Source organism: Phalacrocorax aristotelis, chromosome 9 (genome assembly GCF_949628215.1).
Source record: "Phalacrocorax aristotelis chromosome 9, bGulAri2.1, whole genome shotgun sequence".
Taxonomy (NCBI): Eukaryota; Metazoa; Chordata; class Aves; order Suliformes; family Phalacrocoracidae; genus Phalacrocorax; species Phalacrocorax aristotelis.
In genome coordinates, this window is record NC_134284.1 from 3,288,545 (window position 1) to 3,308,356 (window position 19,812).

The 19,812-nt window shown below is 35.5% G+C and overlaps 1 protein-coding gene across 1 annotated transcript in view; it reads left to right on the plus strand.

Annotated features, from left to right (window-relative positions):
* LOC142061785 (formin-like) overlaps positions 1-19,812 on the plus strand; it is a 145,428-nt gene that overhangs the window by 99,477 nt on the left and 26,139 nt on the right. Inside the window, exon 13 of the mRNA XM_075103219.1 lies at positions 1,604-1,696. Within this exon, the coding sequence (XP_074959320.1) occupies positions 1,604-1,696 (93 nt within the window). The remainder of the gene's footprint in view (positions 1-1,603; positions 1,697-19,812) is intronic.

The window sequence follows — 19,812 nt, forward strand, 5'->3', positions numbered from 1 at the left end:
ATTCTCCAAACAGGAACGTTAAGAGTACATAAATTTCGTTCAGTGCATGATAACAGTCATGGAAATGTCAAATTTTTAAGGGTAAGAGGCACATATCATAAGAAAATAATCTTTCAAGTTATATAAACTTCCCTGATTTCTAATTTGTTTTGCTTAATTTAATTTATTAAATACACATAACTGAGCACCTCACAAAAGGCTCTCTTTCTCAGTCTGTTATGTTTAAATTAACGCTACATTCTGCCCACTATCCGGCATACAAACAAATATCCATTAACTTCACTCTGAACAGCTTCAAAGGTCTGTCTTATGCTGCAGGTTGCAAGGCTAGAGATTAAAGATAAGCTTAGACTGTAGCCCAAGCCGTTTTACCTAAGCTCTGGAGCTCCCCAGTAATGTCATAGTCCACAACCTACATGAGTTGCGGAGGGATGCTTAATTAAAATATACACTTAGGTAGGAAGAGGTATCTTTTCAGCATTTTTCTGTAACAACTGTCCAAATGTATTTTTGATCCCAGTTAATTGAAAGGCTGCCTTTTTGAGTAAGTCCTAGTGGTCCTAGAGTATTATAGGCACACTACTAGCCGTACAATAAAATGTATGCATCTGATTTCAAGCTTCAGTTGACTTTTTTCACTACACTGCAGCCTTACATTAACGTGATGTTTTAATTACAAATTCTCAACTTTTGTTTCCACAGTTTTGTGTTATTTTTGCTGCAGGACGTTGAATTGTATAAAGGTGGTAGCAATAAGTTTCATGCGGCCAAACTGCAACTCTTGGGTTTAACCCCAAAATAAATTTCCATCTAAATTTAGCTTCTTTGGAATTAAGAGTTTAGGGGGGGACACCAAAACCAAAACCAATCCTTACAGTAGTTTATAAATTCAGTTGCTAAATGGAAGGTAATTGCATTTTGATTTCTAACAGTCTCATTTCATCTTTAATGTGGAATGCTGGAATCTACAAAGTTTGCTACAAGTACGAGGAATGTTAAAATTGATTGGCAAATACCTGGAGTTTTTAGAAATTGGCATGGTGTCAGGTCTTAAAATAACAGATAGATTAAATAGTAAAGAAATTGCAGTTAGATATAAGTTAACTTTCTTACAGCCTTTCACTATTTCATATCATGGCCTGGAATTTGAATACTTTACTTAAGTAAACTGAATTCCTGCATCTGCATTAGGAAAAATGCTTGAGTATAGGATGCCTGGCAGTGATTGATTAAAATCGGTCCAGATACAAGGCATCCTTCACTCACCACAGAAACAAAGTTTAGAGCTTTAAATGCCATCTAGAATTTCTGTGTGAGGCAGGCCGTGTAAGGGGCAAGTCTCCGTACAGAGCTAGAGTTTTAGGACAAAGTCATTACTAAAGACAAATTCCACTCTTTAAACATGTTTAGAATTTTATGTTTGGTATGCTATACTAGTATTGGTACTTTTTTATTTTAATGTAATTGCTGGATTCCTTAGTGCTTATTTATTTCCATTTCCTTTAAAATGTCTGGGTGAATTTAGATGTAGGCTTCTACAGTGTTAATGTCTACTTCTGGTAGGTGAATATTGCCACAAATGTCTCTCAATTTCTTTTTGTAGCCTCTGAAAAGCAGATGAATTTAGTTTGCAGTGAGTCTTCTGAAGAACATCTCCAGCCCTTCAAGGAGAAATTAGAGGAATTCTTCCAGAAAGGTAACCACATTTTGGGGGGGGAAGTTATTGGCAAATAATGTAGTGATTTACAAAGTTCTAGGTAATGTAAGCTGCATTAAATATCTGTAGCCTCTGAAAATTCCTACTATTTGTTATGTATTATGTTCAAATATATGTTAAGATTAATGGTTACACAGATCTTGGACATCACTTGTCGAAGATAAGTGTTCTCTTAATCTCACCCATTTCCTATTGATTATCTTCTGCTTTGTTCTTTATCATTATTTGTAGACAAAACGAAAAAGATATTCATCATAGACCAGATTTATCAGAGGGAATATAAAGCTTCAAGTTTATAAAAGACTAGAATGAAAAATACCCTTCTAGAGAAAGTCCAGATATATACATAAAGTAATGGCATCTTTTATCAATAGTGTGGGCTTATGAACTGAGTAATTCAGATTTAAAGATTTTGTCTTGTGTGAGACAGGAATAGGCATAAGGAAGTGATTTACCAGGGTAGAGTCTGGAGACAACGGGTGAGATCCAAGGTACAATTTGATCATGAGCTCAAGACAAAGTAAACGGAGGTTGCTTTTGTTGAAAAGAACAGTCCTGCTCTCTGCTTTTTCCCAGACTGTGTCTTCCAGTCACCTGCTTCTGCCAGCGCCTTCGTCTCTGGAGCTACGCAAACTAGATAAGGGAATAGATTCCCCCCCCCCCGCCCCAGTCTGTAGGATGACAGACTATTTGGGGAAACAGAATAAGTGCTGCATTTCTGACAACTATATTAAGAATTGTTAAGAATTAAATATTAGAACAGAGCTAGCATTTCTCACAGAAATCGTGAACAGTTTAACAATTCACTGTTTGAGAAATCAAGTGAACTATCGGAATCTACTAATCCAGGCAGAATGTTTGCTTAGTGATTATTCAGATTGTTGTAATAGTTTATGAATTAGCTTAGTCCTTTTCATAAAGATTGTCCTAATGTCATTTTAATAACTTTGCTTCATGAGGCTATCTTATTAAATACTTTGATAAGTGAAAACAGAATGTTTTAAAAGTAGCAGTCCCCGTTAAATTGTACTGTTAAATAAATTAATATTCTTCTTCACCCTTCTCCCAGGCCAAGGAGCTCAATGGATATATTTATTTGACGTATTTTTTTCCTTTTAGTTGCAAGTATATTTGGATAATATTAAAGCTACAGATTTCTTACCAGAGAACTTGTAATACAAAAAAATTATAATGGGAATCTTTGTGTCACTGCAGGACAGTTGTATTGTCTTTCCAACTTACTTAATCGGAAATTTTCACTTAAGGTTTATCAATAACATCAAGATCAGATCAGACTATATAGATTTCTACAGAACCATTATGATCTCCAGCATGCTTCTCCATCTTACTTGCAAAAGTATTGTAGCAGATCAGTGTCATTCTATCTTGTATAGATCGATTCATTGTACTGTATGAATTACCCTGTTAGAGCAGCTGAGAAATGAACAGTCTGTATTCTTTCCTCACTCCTGGCCCAAAATGCATCAGAGCAGAGCCGTCAAAATGATAAACTCAGGTATAGATCTGGACATAATTCAGTTTTGCCCAGGTTTTGTCAAAACCCTGACCAAATGGTGTCTTCCATGATCATATCACAGAATTCTGTATTTCTTATTACACCCTGGATCTCTTGAGGACTGTTGTGTTTGGTCCAGTAGGCAGCCTAACACCACACAGCTGCTCGCTCACTCCCCCTCAGTGGGGTGGGAAAGAGGGTCAGAAGGCTAAAAGAGAGAAAACTCATGGGTTGAGTCAATTTAATAGGGAAAGCAAAAGCAGTGTGCACAAGCAAAGCAAAACAAGGGATTCATTCCCATCAGCAGGCAGGTGCTCAGCCATGTCCAGGAAAGCAGGACTTCATCACATGGAACCACTACCTGGGAGGACAAAACACCATAACTCTGAACTTTCCCTCTTCCTCCTTCTTTCCCCAGATTTATTGCTGAGCATGATGTCATATGGTGTGGGTTATCTCTTCTATTCCCTCCCAATTTTTTGTGCGCCCCCTGCCTCCTTTTGGGGGATCAGCATTAGAAACAGAGAAGGCCTTGATGCTGTGCAAGCACTGTTCAGCAATAGCTAAAACATGACTGTGTTATCGACACTGGTTTGGTCACAAATCCAAAACACAGCACCATATGAGATGCTATGAAGAAAGTTAACTCCACCCCAGCTAAAACCAGCAGTAAGAATAGCAAATGCTCATCACCAGAGTCCCCAGAAATAAAGGCAGCACGGTATCTGGTTTCTCCTGCAAAGCTGAACTGCCCTACCCTCTGATGAGTGAATATGATAAAAATACCCAGTTGATCTTGGAAGAAGATTAGTTCTGCTTTAGGAAAAAATTGTAATTGTGCATTATAATTTCAAATAGAAAAACATATTCTTCCAAACATTTGCCCTGTTTATGCCTATCAATGTGGAAATTGAGATATATTTATCTTTGTCAGTGTAACAGAAAAATTTATCCTTATGTGTGTGAATAATGTTTTTTTGTTGTTGTTGTTGTTGTTTTTTTCAAAAAAAAGAGAGGGTACATTCCTGCACGGTATCCTGGGACAATGTGTTCTTGATATAAATTATTAAATTTATTTTAGTGTTTCATGTTTTTTGTACTCTAGAAAGAGCAAAAGCACAGGGATTACTTGTCCACTTATTTCTTAGGTTCTCTTGTTCTCCTTTTGCTTTGTAATATTATGTTTTACGGTATCTAAGCATAGACATTTAATTTTTTCTAACGTCTCATCTTTTGACATTTCTGTTTCATCTACCTTCTTCTGAGATGAGATGTCAGTAGATTGTCAGATCCTATAACTATTGACCCTATTTCTGCTTTAGTCACCCGATTGATTTGAATCTTTACAATTGGTGGGTGGTACTTTCTATGGCATTAGAAAGGAAATCCTATAAAAATATACACTGAAGCTAGGTAAAAATAACACAGAAACCCATCTTGATTTATGATACTAGAATAGGCGTTGGACAAATGTCAAGCTCAGAGGTTCAGTTTAGGTAAGTGTCTGGAAACTCAGCCGCTTCTCTGAAATTAGGAGTTAACTGATAATACTGAGCATCCGTTAAGCATCTGCTTTCAGTTTTGTTTGTTTAAAGACAGTTGTGGCTGGTTTAAGCAAATGTAAGAAAAAATTGTCTGTTATCTTTCTGCCAGCTCACAGCAAGTATCCAAAGCTCAGATGCTTTTCTAAAACTTCTGGCTTGAAAATAAGGCTGGAACTCATAGACATTCAGGTTTTTGTCACATGCACGATTTCCCATCATTTCTAGTCAATGCTAAGTTGGAAATACTGTAAGAAAAAACCATATTGATTTGCTTAAACTGAACTGTTTACATTTCCTAAATACAATTAATCGCAATTAAATCTAATACTTGCTGTTTTGTAACAAAAACCACTGAGAGTGTTATGGAGCCTGACAGTCTAAAATGCTAGAGGGGATAAACTGTACTTCTGCTGATGTCAGTGCTGTTTTGTGTAACTGGATGTGATGTAGCCTAGTGCCTTCAACAGGGAATTAGGTGCCAGAACCTTTAGGTTCTATTCCTAGTTTAGCTGCTTGATATGTGATGCTAGAATAGTTGGTTAATCTCTTTTTCGAAGAGTGTTTTGCTTTTCTGGTACACAGAATGTTAAATAATGATTCTTGCTTTTTTTTTTTTGTAGCGAAAGATAATCTTTGTCAAGTACTTTGTGATTCCCACATGAAAGACATCGTGTGTAAACTGTGTTAATACTTCATTAGCTCTATTTGATATGCCCATGCTTTTTGAAAAGGGCTTAGATTATTCTGAAACTGAAAATAATCTTTAGATTTAATTATGTTATATGCAACAAATTATATTAGTTCTACTATAATATGGAGACCTAAGAATTACTATAAATTAATATCCACTTACTGTATTTCCAGTGGAATTACTGTATGTTTTTTTCAGAAATATGTTCATAATGTGTTCCATTTAAATTGCCATGGTAAGCAAAAAGAAGTTTGAAATTATGGTGGTAATGGTTGGTCTGGAATGCTCCTTCATTTATTAAATTCTTGCTCAGAATTGCTGAGAATACTCCTCTTTCGATACGAAGCTATCTCGCCCAAAAAACACAGAACAGTTAGATGAATATGAGAAAGATGCAAAATACTCTCTTTTGAAAAGGAGAAAAGAAGGAGTTTGGTTACTGCAGCTATGAAGCTCCCTGGAAGGGGTGCTGGCCGGTAGCCATTGGTGTTAGTTTTTCATGACATTTTTTATCCTCCTTGTGCATTCTCTCAATAATAATACAAACCAGAAAGTAAATGACATACAGGAGTAGGCGACTAGTCTTAATAAGATCTACTTCTTATTTTGCCACTTGACTATTTCATACTGTTTGCCCATTCTAATAAATATGGAAATACATAACACGGATTCATGCAGGATCTTGCAAAATCTGGTCCCAAATTCCCCTTCATTTGTTCCAGGTCAGAAAGTATGTAAAAACTTTCATCTGGGCTCGATTTCCTCCCTCATATAGTGGAATGTGCAAATCAAAAAGTCTTTGTGCTTCATAGCAGTTAGCATAGGAAGAGCATTGCTGCCTCTCCTCATTTATCTAAGAATAAAGCATCTTGCTAATGAAGACTTTGCTATTAAAGGAACTCATTTATTTTACAGCAGAGTCTGGGAAGCAAGTTGTCTGATGTCAAGACAGAACAGTTTTTGAAAATCATTAATAGTGGAAAGCAAAGCTCTTTGGGAAAGGCACATGATACGCTGAAGTGTACACGGTTGCAATCAAGATAGAGAGGGAGGGATTTGTCAAATAGAGTAGATCTGTTGAGATTAATCCCATAGTAAAAGGAATTGTCCTGTGTTTAGGATTCTAGCCTAGCACGTAGGAAACATCAGTTAAGTTCATTGCTTTGCTACGACTGCTGTATGTCTTATACTACATAAAAGATCAACACTGTGCAGTCATGGGACTGTACAACAGAAAGAGAGGGTCATAGACAGAGCTACTCACTGCGGCATTATGTCAGGAGGTAGTGCATTTTTCAGAGAAGGTCAGTAACCACATGGAAAATGTCAGTAAATCCCATTTTTACTGCTGAGTGATTTCTTCTCAATAATTTTAGCCAAGCTGCAGTAGCTACCCGGGCACGCATCCAGTCTATTATGCTTTTTAATGTATTTCTGGTGCAGAACAGGAGCTTTGATACACATTTCCTCATTTGCCTGTTGGAATGCACCGTAGAGGGTTGTTGAGGTAGTCCAGTGAGACAGAAAAGAAAGAAATTCCATTAACACTAGCCCCCTCTGCTTGTATGTTAACTGCTTTCTGTTTTATATTATTCTTGGGGGGATTCTACCAAGAAATTAAGAAATCTGATGAAAAAAACAACATCCAAACGTACTGGCCAGAAACTCTGATCAAAACTGCTGCACTCTCTGACATGCGAATCGGGAGGATAAACAGGGGGACCTGTGTGATTCCATAACGTACCTGGCTGCCTAAAAAGGCCTTGTCAAGGGTGGGAACCGATTTCACTTGAATTGTTTGATCTAGGTTACTGCAATTACATAAAGAATTGTTACTTCTTTTCTCATGCATATCTCCATGCCTTCATGCCTCTCTATCTGTTCCACCTTCATAACTTTATTTCCAGAAGAATAATTTCTTCTGTTTAAATAACAGATTCTTATTGGATACTGTGATTCTGTGTTTTCTTACCATTTTTTTTTTTCCAGCAGTAAGAAGGTTAAATACTGATCCTTTTTTAGGAATCACTGATTTTTAGATCACAGAGTTCTACGTGAAGCCTTGTTGAAGTATATTTGACTTCTTTTAACCAAATAATTGAAAGCCTCAATCATTTAGATCTTGATTTCAAGCTAGCATCCAGGAAGCTATTTTTATTGTTGTTTTCATTCCTAGTATCCCTACTCAAATACTTTTATTATCATATTCTTTGTTACTGTCTTAAATTTATTTTCAACCAACTTGTTTCCATTTTCTTCCTCCACAATACATAAAATACTGTCTTGTAATAGCTTTCATATAAGAAATTTAAGCCGCTAACCTTTCTTTAACTGTACTGTAGTATATTGCCACTGGCAGACTTTCAGTTTCATGTTGATTATTTCCCGCGTGTTCCTGGGTATATAAATATTCCATCTTAAATATTGTTCTTGTGCTATAGATGCTCACACATGGTGATTTATTTTCTTCATCTAGTAGCACTTGTTGTATTAGCCCAGGAAAAGCAACCTTCCTTTCTTAGTTGATAGCCCCATAGATATTTTGAATGTAGGAGGATGGTAGTATAATTTCTTATATTACAGTAAAAAAAAGTCTTTTCACTCAAAATTCTGCTGCTTTTCAGTCAAAGCAGTCTGTGAAAATTAAAGCAGGATGCTGACGTAATTTGGTCGTAGTGAATCAGAAGTCAGGTATACTCCAAGATACTACTGTCAGTGCTATTTTCACAGTACAATAACATTTCTTATTTCTCTCTTGCTGTCAACAGGACGTACCTTTATAAATCTTAATACAGTGAAAGATGAAGAAGAAATTTACATTGGCACTTATTTCCTTTAATAGTCTGACAACATTATATTGTTGTTTTTAAAACAGATACAGAGGTCACGTTTTAAGTCCTTACTCAGAACAGTATGGTAGAGCTCGCCTGTAATGACTTCCCAAAATATCAGAAACCCCTGAGAAATACTTAAAACTCTTGCTTCTCTGCAATAAAAATATAGCTTTTTCTCCCCAAGAAGAATATAAACAGAAGGAAAGAAAAATATTCTAAAACTGCATATGAAACTAAATCACATATTTGTCTTCCCACTAGTGTTGTACTCCTCTACCTTAATCTACATATCAGATTACGGTACTTGTTGTCCAGCTCTTGAACATTTTAATGCTGAATAAGTGAAGCAAGCAAATCAAGAACAATTTTTTGAAGAGCACCATGTTTCAGTAGCAGCTGCCTTTTAAAATATGGTGTCTAAACGACAGCAGAAGAGCAATAGCACTTACAGGGATCTTACAGATGCCCTGATTTTTCTCGTACCTGCAGTTACAAAGCTGTTTCTGTCAACCAAAAAACAAATCTCTGTAAAGATAAGCAGTTCTACAGGACATCAGATCTCTTGCAGATTCTGTGACTATCCAGTCTGCATATCAAATGCTGATTCTTCCTTTTGTGAATAAACTGCACAAATATGAAGACTTTTAACTTCAAAGCTTTATTTTCTGTTCTACTTATCATAACTCTTTTTTCCCCTTCATTTGTTTTCACTGAGATGTTTTATTATCACTGCCACACATATGCAGTTCTCACATTAAACAGTGTGGGAGGATATTTATGTCCAGTGTCAAACATGAAAAATATGTCATACTTCCTTGCAGTGATAATGTTTGCGTAAAACTTTTTATCCTTCCCAGCAATGACATTACAGACCAGGCAAAGTTTGTGTTTAGATGTGGAACACTCTTTTATATGCCAGCAGCTGAATTACTTTAATCTTTCAAACTGTTTCTGACAGTCATAACTGTTTTCATCACTCAAAGATCGTTGCATTTAAACAGATGAAAGTGTGATCTACATGAATTGGCATGAGTCTGCAAAGCACAGAACCTTATTGCTGTGGTACTCTGGGACTGTGTAGTTAGACAATAGCCTCAGTCCCTAAGACACCAAATAAGGTGTCCTGGAATGTGATTGCATCCATATGCCTCTAACTAATGCAATATTGACAGTGAGCTGATTCAAAGAGCAAGAATTTGCTCTGAAATGAATGTTTCCTCCTACACTACCAGAAGAATTACCAGCATCAAAGTCCTGAAAATTGATGTTAATTAAAACTGTGACTTTTCAGGAAACTGTCAATTGATTATTTTTGAGACAAATCAAATATATACATCAAATTGCTATATGCAGTTCCACTCTGCCATGATTTACTGTAACAATTGGAGGGTTACACTCCTGTAGAATGTGTCATATGAATGCAGTTTAGAAGGGTTTGTAATTCAAATGCCGTATCATCCTCTCCTAGAAGACAAGGAAAGAATCTCTTAGAGACATCAGTTCCTTGTAGCTTCTTTTCAGTTTGGTTGTGTCACACTGAATTACTGTGGCTGCTGCAAAGTCGCTGGCATTTCATGATAGAGAAGGATTTCCTATTAATAGCAACTGAGTGACATAATGAATGTTAGTTTGATACCCTTGATTTACTACAAAGAATACGTTGTATATCATAGCTATAAAATCTGTACCTAGAATTACTGATGCCTTTAGTATAACCACTATCAGCTGTCTGGAGACTAATATTCTCTTTAAATTCTCATTGAAACCCTTGTTTTCTGGATTTCTTTCCACTGGATTTCTTCCAGTGCCTATGTCATAGGCTTATAGGTAAAGAGAACCGTAGGTTACACATGTTGGTTTTTTTCACAGGGATCCTATTAGGCTATTCTTTTAGTCCACCTGCTTTCTTCTTTACTGTATTCTTATGAATCTCCTGCATGGTTTCCTATTTATCTACATATCTTCTGGTGTTGTTATTCTCTGTACTGCAGTCAGTGCCACTAGCTTGCAGTTTATCTGGATTCGCTCTGCTATTTACATCCTTGTCTTACCCTGTTTATGCTGGTATTCAAAGTCAGCGATTTTAAATCTCTGTCAAAGCTTTCCTTAGCAGGAAATCAGGATGCTCACTGATTAGTTAGATTATATACCTTATGAGCCAGTGCTTACATATATGGAAGCTATTACTGCAAGGAAAGAGCAAAGTCAAAAATTGGAAAAGATTGAAGACGTTAATGCATTTAATAAATAATGAAAGGCCCCCAAAACACTTGCTCTCAAAAGACCTTAAGACCTACCATCACATTGGTCACTCTCGCCTTATGTTTGTCTCCTTCTCACCTTATGTTTGTCTCCTGTATTCTGTAATTTCACACCATAGTCTTTGGATTAAGCTTGGAAATATCCTTCACTGCGACCAGAATGCAACTTGATTATGGCAATAACATGCTTAATCTGACGTGCATTCATGTAGAATTTCTCTGTAGGCTTTTGTAATTTTGGTATGTTGATCATTATTCGCAATTATGTTTTGTACCTCTGCAAACACATGAATATCCTGTTTTAATGCCTTTGAGCAGGATTGATAAAAATACTAGATGCTGAAAATTTCAACAGGAAATTGGAGCTCTCTGGATTAGGTTCTGTCATGGTTTAAACTGTCTTTTCGGTTTTTTAAGCAATAATAACAGGTAAAATCTGTAGTCCAGACAGCAAATAGCCATCAGAAGGAAGCTTCTTCCTAAGGAAAAAAAAAACCTGACACCCAAACTGTTGAACAGGATGTAGCAGGTCCATTTGTTTTGAGAACAAAAATAACAATCACAGTGTTCATAGGGCAATTCTCAGAAATTTGATGCTAGTTAAAAGGCAAAGCAGCAGGTTACTACTAAGCTCAAAATTGGAGAACGACAGAGTAAAAACATACGGATGATCCAGTGTTGTAAGATTACAGCTGTGATAAAGGACAGACTTCTAAATGTAAGAAAAGTCTGATTTCAGGTCATCATTCAACCTTTCCTGCAACAACTTCTGTGATAGCTTTGTACCTAAATACTTCGGATGCCAGGTCAAGATGTTTAAAAAAATGTACCTTTGCCCTGCAAAGAGCCCTTACAGTGCTGCTTTGTGAACACGTTAACAGAGGTGGAAAAATTGGTATTTTCATTTCTCTTAAGAGATGTATGTATGGAATTGATTGGCACAGTACTTCTTTCACGGCATGGAAATCAATTAAAACCTTTTAGCATCAGGGTTTTTCAGCTCTCTACGCTTTGTACCGAGTCAGCTATTTTGAAAGTGTCTAAAAAATATTTCTTAAAGGACTCCTTGTCAGCCACTGTATAGCATATTTTAGGATATAACTATGTGTACAAAGCATGTGTATGAAGTCTTTCATCTTGAGAATGCCTTACAGTCTGAAAATTGCCTCCACAAAGTGTTGCCATCTCTGGAATGGAATGTGGTATCGGAGAGGCTCCTAGTGCCCTAGGACAGGCAGGAATACCTGACTAGACACAACGGTGTAGCTTCTGTGGCCAGGCAGAAAACTTTAAAGAATATAATTAAACATTAAAGAATATAATGCTAAAAGGAAAAACTGCTCTATAAAATGTCTCTGGTTTGATTATCTATAGAGTTATCGGTATAGTTTGTCAGTAAATGTTTAAATGTGTTTCCTTACCTTGAGTTTGCACAAAGGGCCTGACCTAGCACTGACTTGGAGTTGAATGGGAGTTGGATAAGGCATATTTATGTTTAAGATTATTTAAGCTTTCCACATCAGGGATTCTTTCCTCACATTTAACTGGGCAGCTGCCAGGACAGAGAATCCCCAAGCTTAATTAGGAGAGCTGACTCTACATTTCTGTTTGAAATAATGGTAGGGGAGCTTTGGCTTTCCTGTCTTTTAAATGCCAGTCATTTTTCATTTTAATGTAATTTGATATTGGTGTGGCTGTGATGTGAATGAAGTAAGTTGTCTCAAGATTTAAATTTTCATTTCAAATTTTTAAAAAAATATTTCCAAACACTTTATAACATTTCCAAAAATGCTGTAAAATAAGTTGTCCTATTTAGTGTTCGATGTAGAAAACATTCTGCCATTATAGATGCAGATGCATCAAATTCCAAAGTATATTATTACTTTTACCCTGCGTATGATTTTTTAAGTCCATTCAAGAGTTCTGTGTTCTAATGGACAAAAAACCCCCAAAGAGTAATTAAGCTCATTATGACTGGGTTATTACAGCAGAATGAATTTAGGTACAAATGATATTGGTATGGCTCGTGTTAATTATCCTTCTCAGAAATAGTTTTTGTGGTTTTTAATAGACAAGATCACAGAATCAAAATGGTAGTCAAGACTTCAACTATGACTACAATTATATTTAACTCTTCTACTAATAGGTCAGTTGGAATCGCCTCTATTTTTTAAGATTTCAGCTAAATGATCAGTATCATGTATTTCTGTTCTTCTGTCTATGTTTTGCATGGACCTCCTATTATTATTGGGTAGAAGCCATTTCCAAGAGATAGGAAGCACCTCATAAAACGTAAGATAATAACAAAGGCCGAGCCTGCAGTCTTGGGCGTAGCTGCTGCGCTCATGTTCCCTGGCCCTGTTATGTGATACTCATATTCTCCTTTCCTTTTACATAAGGATAAACATGGACATGTAAAAATGTTTACCTCCACTGTGGGGAGGGAAAAATGTGGATACTCACAGCACAGAGTTCAGCATAAATAAGCAACCAAAATAGATCAGGCTGATGCAATAATAATGCTTGTTGTTTTCCCAGTCTTAAATTATGCTAACATGAGATTTTTTTTTTTTCTTTTATATACACTCTCATTTTTCTCACTGTGGTAATATCGGAGTGCTTTCTAGGAATTAGTTAAATGGCCTGACTAATGTGTCACACGTGCTTTTCTTGTCGTCCTTTCCCCATAAGGAGAATGGTAGGGTTTTTATTTAGAAATTCAGAGGTCCTTTTAAAAAAATATATTCTTCTATGTGTTTATCACAAAGAAGGCAAGCTCAGGAAGAAGTTTATGCCTGGTGCTTGAATGCAGTTTGGAGATTCTTGTAAAAACACTGATTTAAAAAATCCTAACAAAATACTTTTTTTAAGTTAGTATCCTGTATTTTATGTATGGCAAGACGGAGAAGTATTGCAGGTCCAAGCTTGCCTCTTTTTTACATTTTGTTTCAAATTATCGGTCTTTCAAACTAGTAGCTAGATGAATTTTCTGCATAAATCTAAGTTGTACAAGAACTTTGCATTAAAAACAAAAGTTAAATACATTGGTAACATGAAATCATTTGACAAATATTTGCAATTTTGTAGAAGAAATTGCTACATTTTTGTTTGGGAAATTATTGAGCCTATATTATGTCTATTTTTAACAATCTATCATAACTAGTTGTGTAGAATGTATGTAGTCCAAAGAGGTAATTTTTATGTTGATGTGTTCTTTAAGTAGAATTTAAATGACACACACATGCTTTTTCATGAAGACGTGATTTTTGAATAATATAATTTTTTATTTTTACTTGTTCTTTCTTGGTTAATTCTACCTATTTAAATTTTGTATTTCTCAGGCTGAATCTTAGAGTTTCGTACTCAATACAGATCTTTATAAACAGGAAAGTTGGTGGTTAAAAATTCACTTTTATTGAAAGAATTCTTCTCTCTTTTATAAGGCATACAAGTTTTTTTTTTCTTTAACAAGATCCTGCTGGGTGTTCTCCAAAATCAGTTTTGATTCAGGTATGGTGAAGATATTGAATTTTAGAGGCCAAACTATATCAGGTTCACTGATGTTAATAGATAAATGTGCATAAGTTTGCTGTATACCTTTTTATACCTGATCTGTAGTTTTAGAAGAAATTCTCAAATCAAGGACTGTACTTTTGGCACATTTCACATCACTAAAATGCAGTTATGTATGCTAAAATCTACCCTAATATTTCATTTTACTTTTAAATGTGAATATCTGATATCAATACTTAGATTTAATTGGATTTTCGTTTTTATTTGATTTACCCTTAAATATGGGTAGCTGTGTATTTGAGAATAAGTTTAGGCTTGAAACTCTCCTCCCCCATCCTGTCTATATGGCTGAACAAAAAGGGGAAGGTGACTGTCATACCTCCAAGCAGCACATTTTTAGAAGGTCAGAATGATTACATTCATTCTCAATAATGTAGTTTTTCTGTTCGTGCTTTTTATTGACAGTCTTTGTTTCTTAAAGAACCTTCATTGCTTTTTTTATTTAAACAAAAACGTAGCAAAGAAACAGATGTGTCCCATATAAAATATGCAATAAATCTTGTCTCACAAATTCTTTGCTCTGAACTTTCTGACAGAAACTGTCAAATATCCACTTTAATTCTAGTATAAAATGTTCACTTTGTGTCATGGCGCCAACCACCATATGCTGGAATAAAGTCAGTAACCAGCAATAAAAACAGGCAACATACGCACCTTTGAAACAGTACAAGCAATCAAGAGTGAGAAAGGTCTATATAAATCTATGGAGATTTAATCTCAAGCTTTGCCACTATCCTGCTGTGCATTTACAATGAGACTTTGCTCCCGACCACCAGAAGTGGCTTACTTTGCAGGAGGAGTATATCCTAATGAGGGGAAAATGTATGGAAAACAAAGCAGCAGCTTTTAACCCCCCACCCCCATCCTTTGGATCACCTAGAAGAGCATGTCCTAGTGTGTTCAAACATGTGGGGCCACTACACATCACGCATTGCTGTACTTTAGCTGATCATGTGAAACCAATCTTGACTGAGCTCAATCAGCAGAAATGACTTTAGCTTCATAAATCATTGTTCTCATTCCACAGGAGGTGGCAATGCTATGGCTTTTCTCTCCTAAAAGTTTTCAGGCCGCAAATTTCACGAGCTTTTCTGAAATTAGTTTAACTACATTTGTATAATTATTCATTCTTTACACACCAGATTAGCTGTTGGTTCACCATCAGATTAACTTCTTTTCGTATATCGTCCTTATGTTTTTGAGAAGAACTTCCCCTTCTTACTGGTTTTAATAATCTTTCAACTGTTTAAAAGTATTGTCCTTGGTAGAAAAATGTGCTGATCCTTAAAGATTTTACTTCTGCTTACAACAGGAGATTGTTGTTACAGATGATCTGGATAGTTAGTTTTCCCAAACACAGAACAGATTGCATTTACCCTTGTCCACTTTGAAAGAACTAGAACTAATTCTTCAGTTCCCTAAACTGTTTAGATACATTTAACCACATCAAAGATGAATCTTGGAATTAGACCACAACATTATAAGAGTTTATTAAAAAGAAATTAGAATATATTTCTATAGTGATTAAGTACTAATAAACTTTAAAAAAATATTTATTCTCTGGACCCACAAGTGTGGGAGAATGGGGGATTAATTGCATTTTAACAGGATGCAGTTTCCAATAATTTAATTGGAATAATTTGAAAAGTGTCCTGCTAATTCTTGCTTTGTAATTAATAACTAGAAATTAATAATTAGTGAGACTAATGTTAGTCCGAATTTTAATGAAACGGTTACCTATTTGTGTAGAAGCTAACTGAAAAAATAGCTTTAATTTAAAAATCTGCTCTCATAGAATACAATAGAAGCATCATACTAAGAAACACATGTTTTAAGATATATAGGAGTTTATGAAAATAAATATTTTTTTTTCTTCATAGTTCTAACATTCTGGTATAATGACCTTCAACACTTTTTCTGGAACATTTATAAACAGCATTATCACTTTTAAAAGGAAAGATAATTTCCTAAGTCTTTTATTACCTGTGATAGTTAAACACTTTCTTGTGTCGTTTGAATGTGTTCTGTGGGTGTTGCGTGCCTCTGTGTGTGCGCAAGTGTCTACAATTTGTTATGATTTCGTAACATTAAAAATACTCTTATCTTTTATGACATTTAACAATTTCTGTATGATAAATGTTAATTAATCAGTCCTTGCCCAGTACCTAAGGTACAGATTGGTAACTAATATTCCTGATTACTTGTGGGGAAACTTGTTTTTTGAGCGGCTTTCCAAGACTGCACAGAGACTTTTTGTACAACAGAAACATTTGTACATTTTCACCACTGGATGTAGGTTTCTTAGTTAAAAACAAATTTCGTACCACTGCAAAGGAAAATAAACTTGTAAGGACTGTTTCAGGGAAGCATGATTAAGACCTCATGGCAGTAAGTGTTCTGAAGATTGTTTTGAAAGGATTTAAGATGTCTATACCAGTATTTAAACCACCTAGAAAAAAAATTGCATAGCCAAATCCCATGTTAAAAATGTGGCATTTTCTAATTTAGAGAAGAGGTAAAGGAAACAAGGCTTATGTGATCGCACTGCCTGTTGATTGTTCCCCTGCCAATAATTTTTAATGCATTGGCCAATTTTGACCAAGTGTGACAGCTAGAGATCCTAAGATACTAAGCTCCTGAAATCTCAATAAAAATACATGGCTAAATAGACAAGAGTGACCCTATTAGCCTTCCGGGGGGAGAAAGGCTGTATCATGAACTCAACCCTTAATTAAACATTAATGAATCCATCTGGGAACTAACTCTAAAATACAGATCCACAGTAGGCCAAGTTTCATTGATTCCGTGGCTCCCAGACCTTCTTGCTTAACTGATACCACAGAAGAAAGATCTCTGGGTGGGTGTGGGGTCATTTGGTTTGGGGATTTTCTGCATTCTAATAAAATGGAAGAGATAACTTTATTAGTCATACAATGAAAATATATACTTGTAATTTCCAGGCTGTCTGTTGAATTCCATGAGTTCGTAAAGCCTACCAATTAGAAGTTAGTAACTAGCAAAAGAAAGTTAATCAAATAATACATATTAGAAAAAGTAGTTGCTAAGAATCTGTACACAGAACGCTTAACGTTTTTTACAGTTTCTGAAATATAAAATTTTTATAAGGCAAAAAAGCTCCTGCTGTTCATGTGAAAGAATTTGCAATCATATGAAGTATGTGTATTTCAAATTTGAAATTTAATACAATACAGTTAAAAAAAACAAAATAAAATGGAAAGTTTTTCACACTGTATGAATTCTCTCCTGTTTGCTATGTTTATATGTTACATCAACTCTTAGGTAATAGGAATTCTTTTGTATAGAACTAACTTAGACGTAATATTATTTCTCAAAAGATAGAGTTATATTAAAAGTAACTCAATAAAATAAAGTAGAAATAGCAGAAAATTCAGATTTTATTCATAGCTCTACATTTTTCTTGACTATATCTCTTCATAGAACAGAATACACACCTCCTAGAATTTCTGAAACTTTATAATTTGCTAAAATCTTTTAAGGTTATTGAGAAAGCCATCAGACTGAAAAGTATAAATGTCTGAAATCGCAAAATCTTTTTTACTGTGAATACCTAATTTCTGAGAACTTTTAAACCCTTTGTTGCTATATGCTGTATTATAGGATGTTTTTTCAAAAAGTAAAACCATTTTAAAATTCGATTTTGTCAGTATGAAATGTAAAACTTCATCCCAGTTATGTATGATACTGAAATAGAAATTGAATTTTCATGTCTTTAACAATTCCAAAACCCTAGTTTCCATACTCCGTACCATACTACTTCTTGTTAGTCAAGCCATGTTTTCAAAATACAGTATATTCCAGTTTGATGATGAGGGGGAAAAAAAAAAAAAAAAGGAAAATAGAGATGGTGGCTTTCCTTCCATTTTCTGCTTTTGCATTCTCTTGCATTCATATATGCATTTTCATGAGTACTTGTTTATTTGCACTTGACATTTGGTAATTTGTTTAAAAGATTCTATTAATTTGATTTCCATTCCTTTAAAATTCACATTTCAAGAAAGCAGATTCTGGCAGTGTCAGGTAATGAAATATATTTTCATGTTTTATAGTATCCAAATTATTTATAACATTTGCAATGTATTCTATTCATGGCCTTCTTATGCAGGGCCCTAATTTTTTCTAGACAGTAAGATAACACTAACAAAAAGATTAAATGATGATGATGATGCTTGTGAACACCGCATGAATTGTTAGCCACATGCAGTTGGCGACACTGTCATCAACTAAACAATAAAACCTCACACTGCATTGAAAACTACAGATTGTTTACCATGATAAGTCGAGTGATGGGCACCTTGGCTATGTGAAAAAATAACTATAGACTTGATTTTTATGCATAAAAACTGCCCAAATGATCCAATGGGTCTAAATCTTAGGATTACTACACAGTGGTTTTTCTATATGGTTATGTGCTGTTGTACTGGGTCTGGCTGGGATGGAGTTAATATTCTTCATAGCAGCTGGTGTGTACACAGGTACGGGGATGTGATCTGGATTTGTGGCTGAAACACTGCTGATAACACAGGAGTGTTTGGCTGTTGCTGAGAAGCACTTGCACATTGTCAAGTCTTTCTCTTTTTCTCACTCTGTCGCCCCAGCAAATAGGCCAGGGGGTGGGCAAGGGTTGGAAGGGGGCACAACTTGGACAGCTGACCAAAAGGAAAATCCGTGCATGTAGCGTCATGCTCAGCAATGAAAAAAGGAGAGGAAAGGATTTTAGGAGAGGTAGTCATTGCTCCAAAAATGGCTGGGCATCAATCTACTTGTGGTAGGTGGTTAGTGATTGTCCTTGCATCACTTGGTTTTTTCTTTCCCTTTTCTTCACATATTGAGATGTCTTTGTCTTGACCTATAAGTTTTTCTCACTTTTACTCTTCTTATTCTCTCCCCCATCCCACTGTGGGCAAAGGGGGACAAGTGAGCAAATGGCTGTGTGGTGCATAGCCACTGGCCGCGGTCAACCCACCAGGACTCTAATATATATTAAACAGTCCTTAGGAAAACACACTTCCATTATATTGCTCATGATGGTTCTTTGCAGCTCAAAGAACTGCCGTGTGCTAGCAAGTGCAACCCTCTGAAAATTTAGTTTTCTATATTATTACTTGTAGTCCAGTAAGTCTTGAGTAAAGGATTTCTTAAAATTTAAGTCTGTTTGGAAAGTTTCACTGGTAACAGGTCTATTGAAACCAAAACCAAAGAAGGCTCAATTCATCCTGCTGTTGAGCCTGCTGGGTTTTGAACTACTATAGTGTCTAGGGGTTTCAGCACGTCCAGAATTTTGTACAAAAACAGAGGACATCTACATTGCATTTGATGATTCCCTCTAGACTTCTTACCCATCTAGAAGGCCATCTTTGAGCTGCTTCTTCCACTCTGCATAGTCCCTTATTAAATAAGATAATTTAAAGTTTTCCCTTCTAAGACAATTGTACTTGAGGATGGAGATATATATAGTATACTTTTATCCATAGAGTTGTCTGAGTTCAGCTTCTGATACCCAAGTATATCAGCAATGGAAAATTTCTAAGAGATTTGGACCATTTTTATCAAATGGTGGTAGGTCTTCATGGTTTAAAAAGACCAAGAAAATGTCTATTGCTGCTTGTTCTCCTTAGTAATGTCATAGAATGTGAC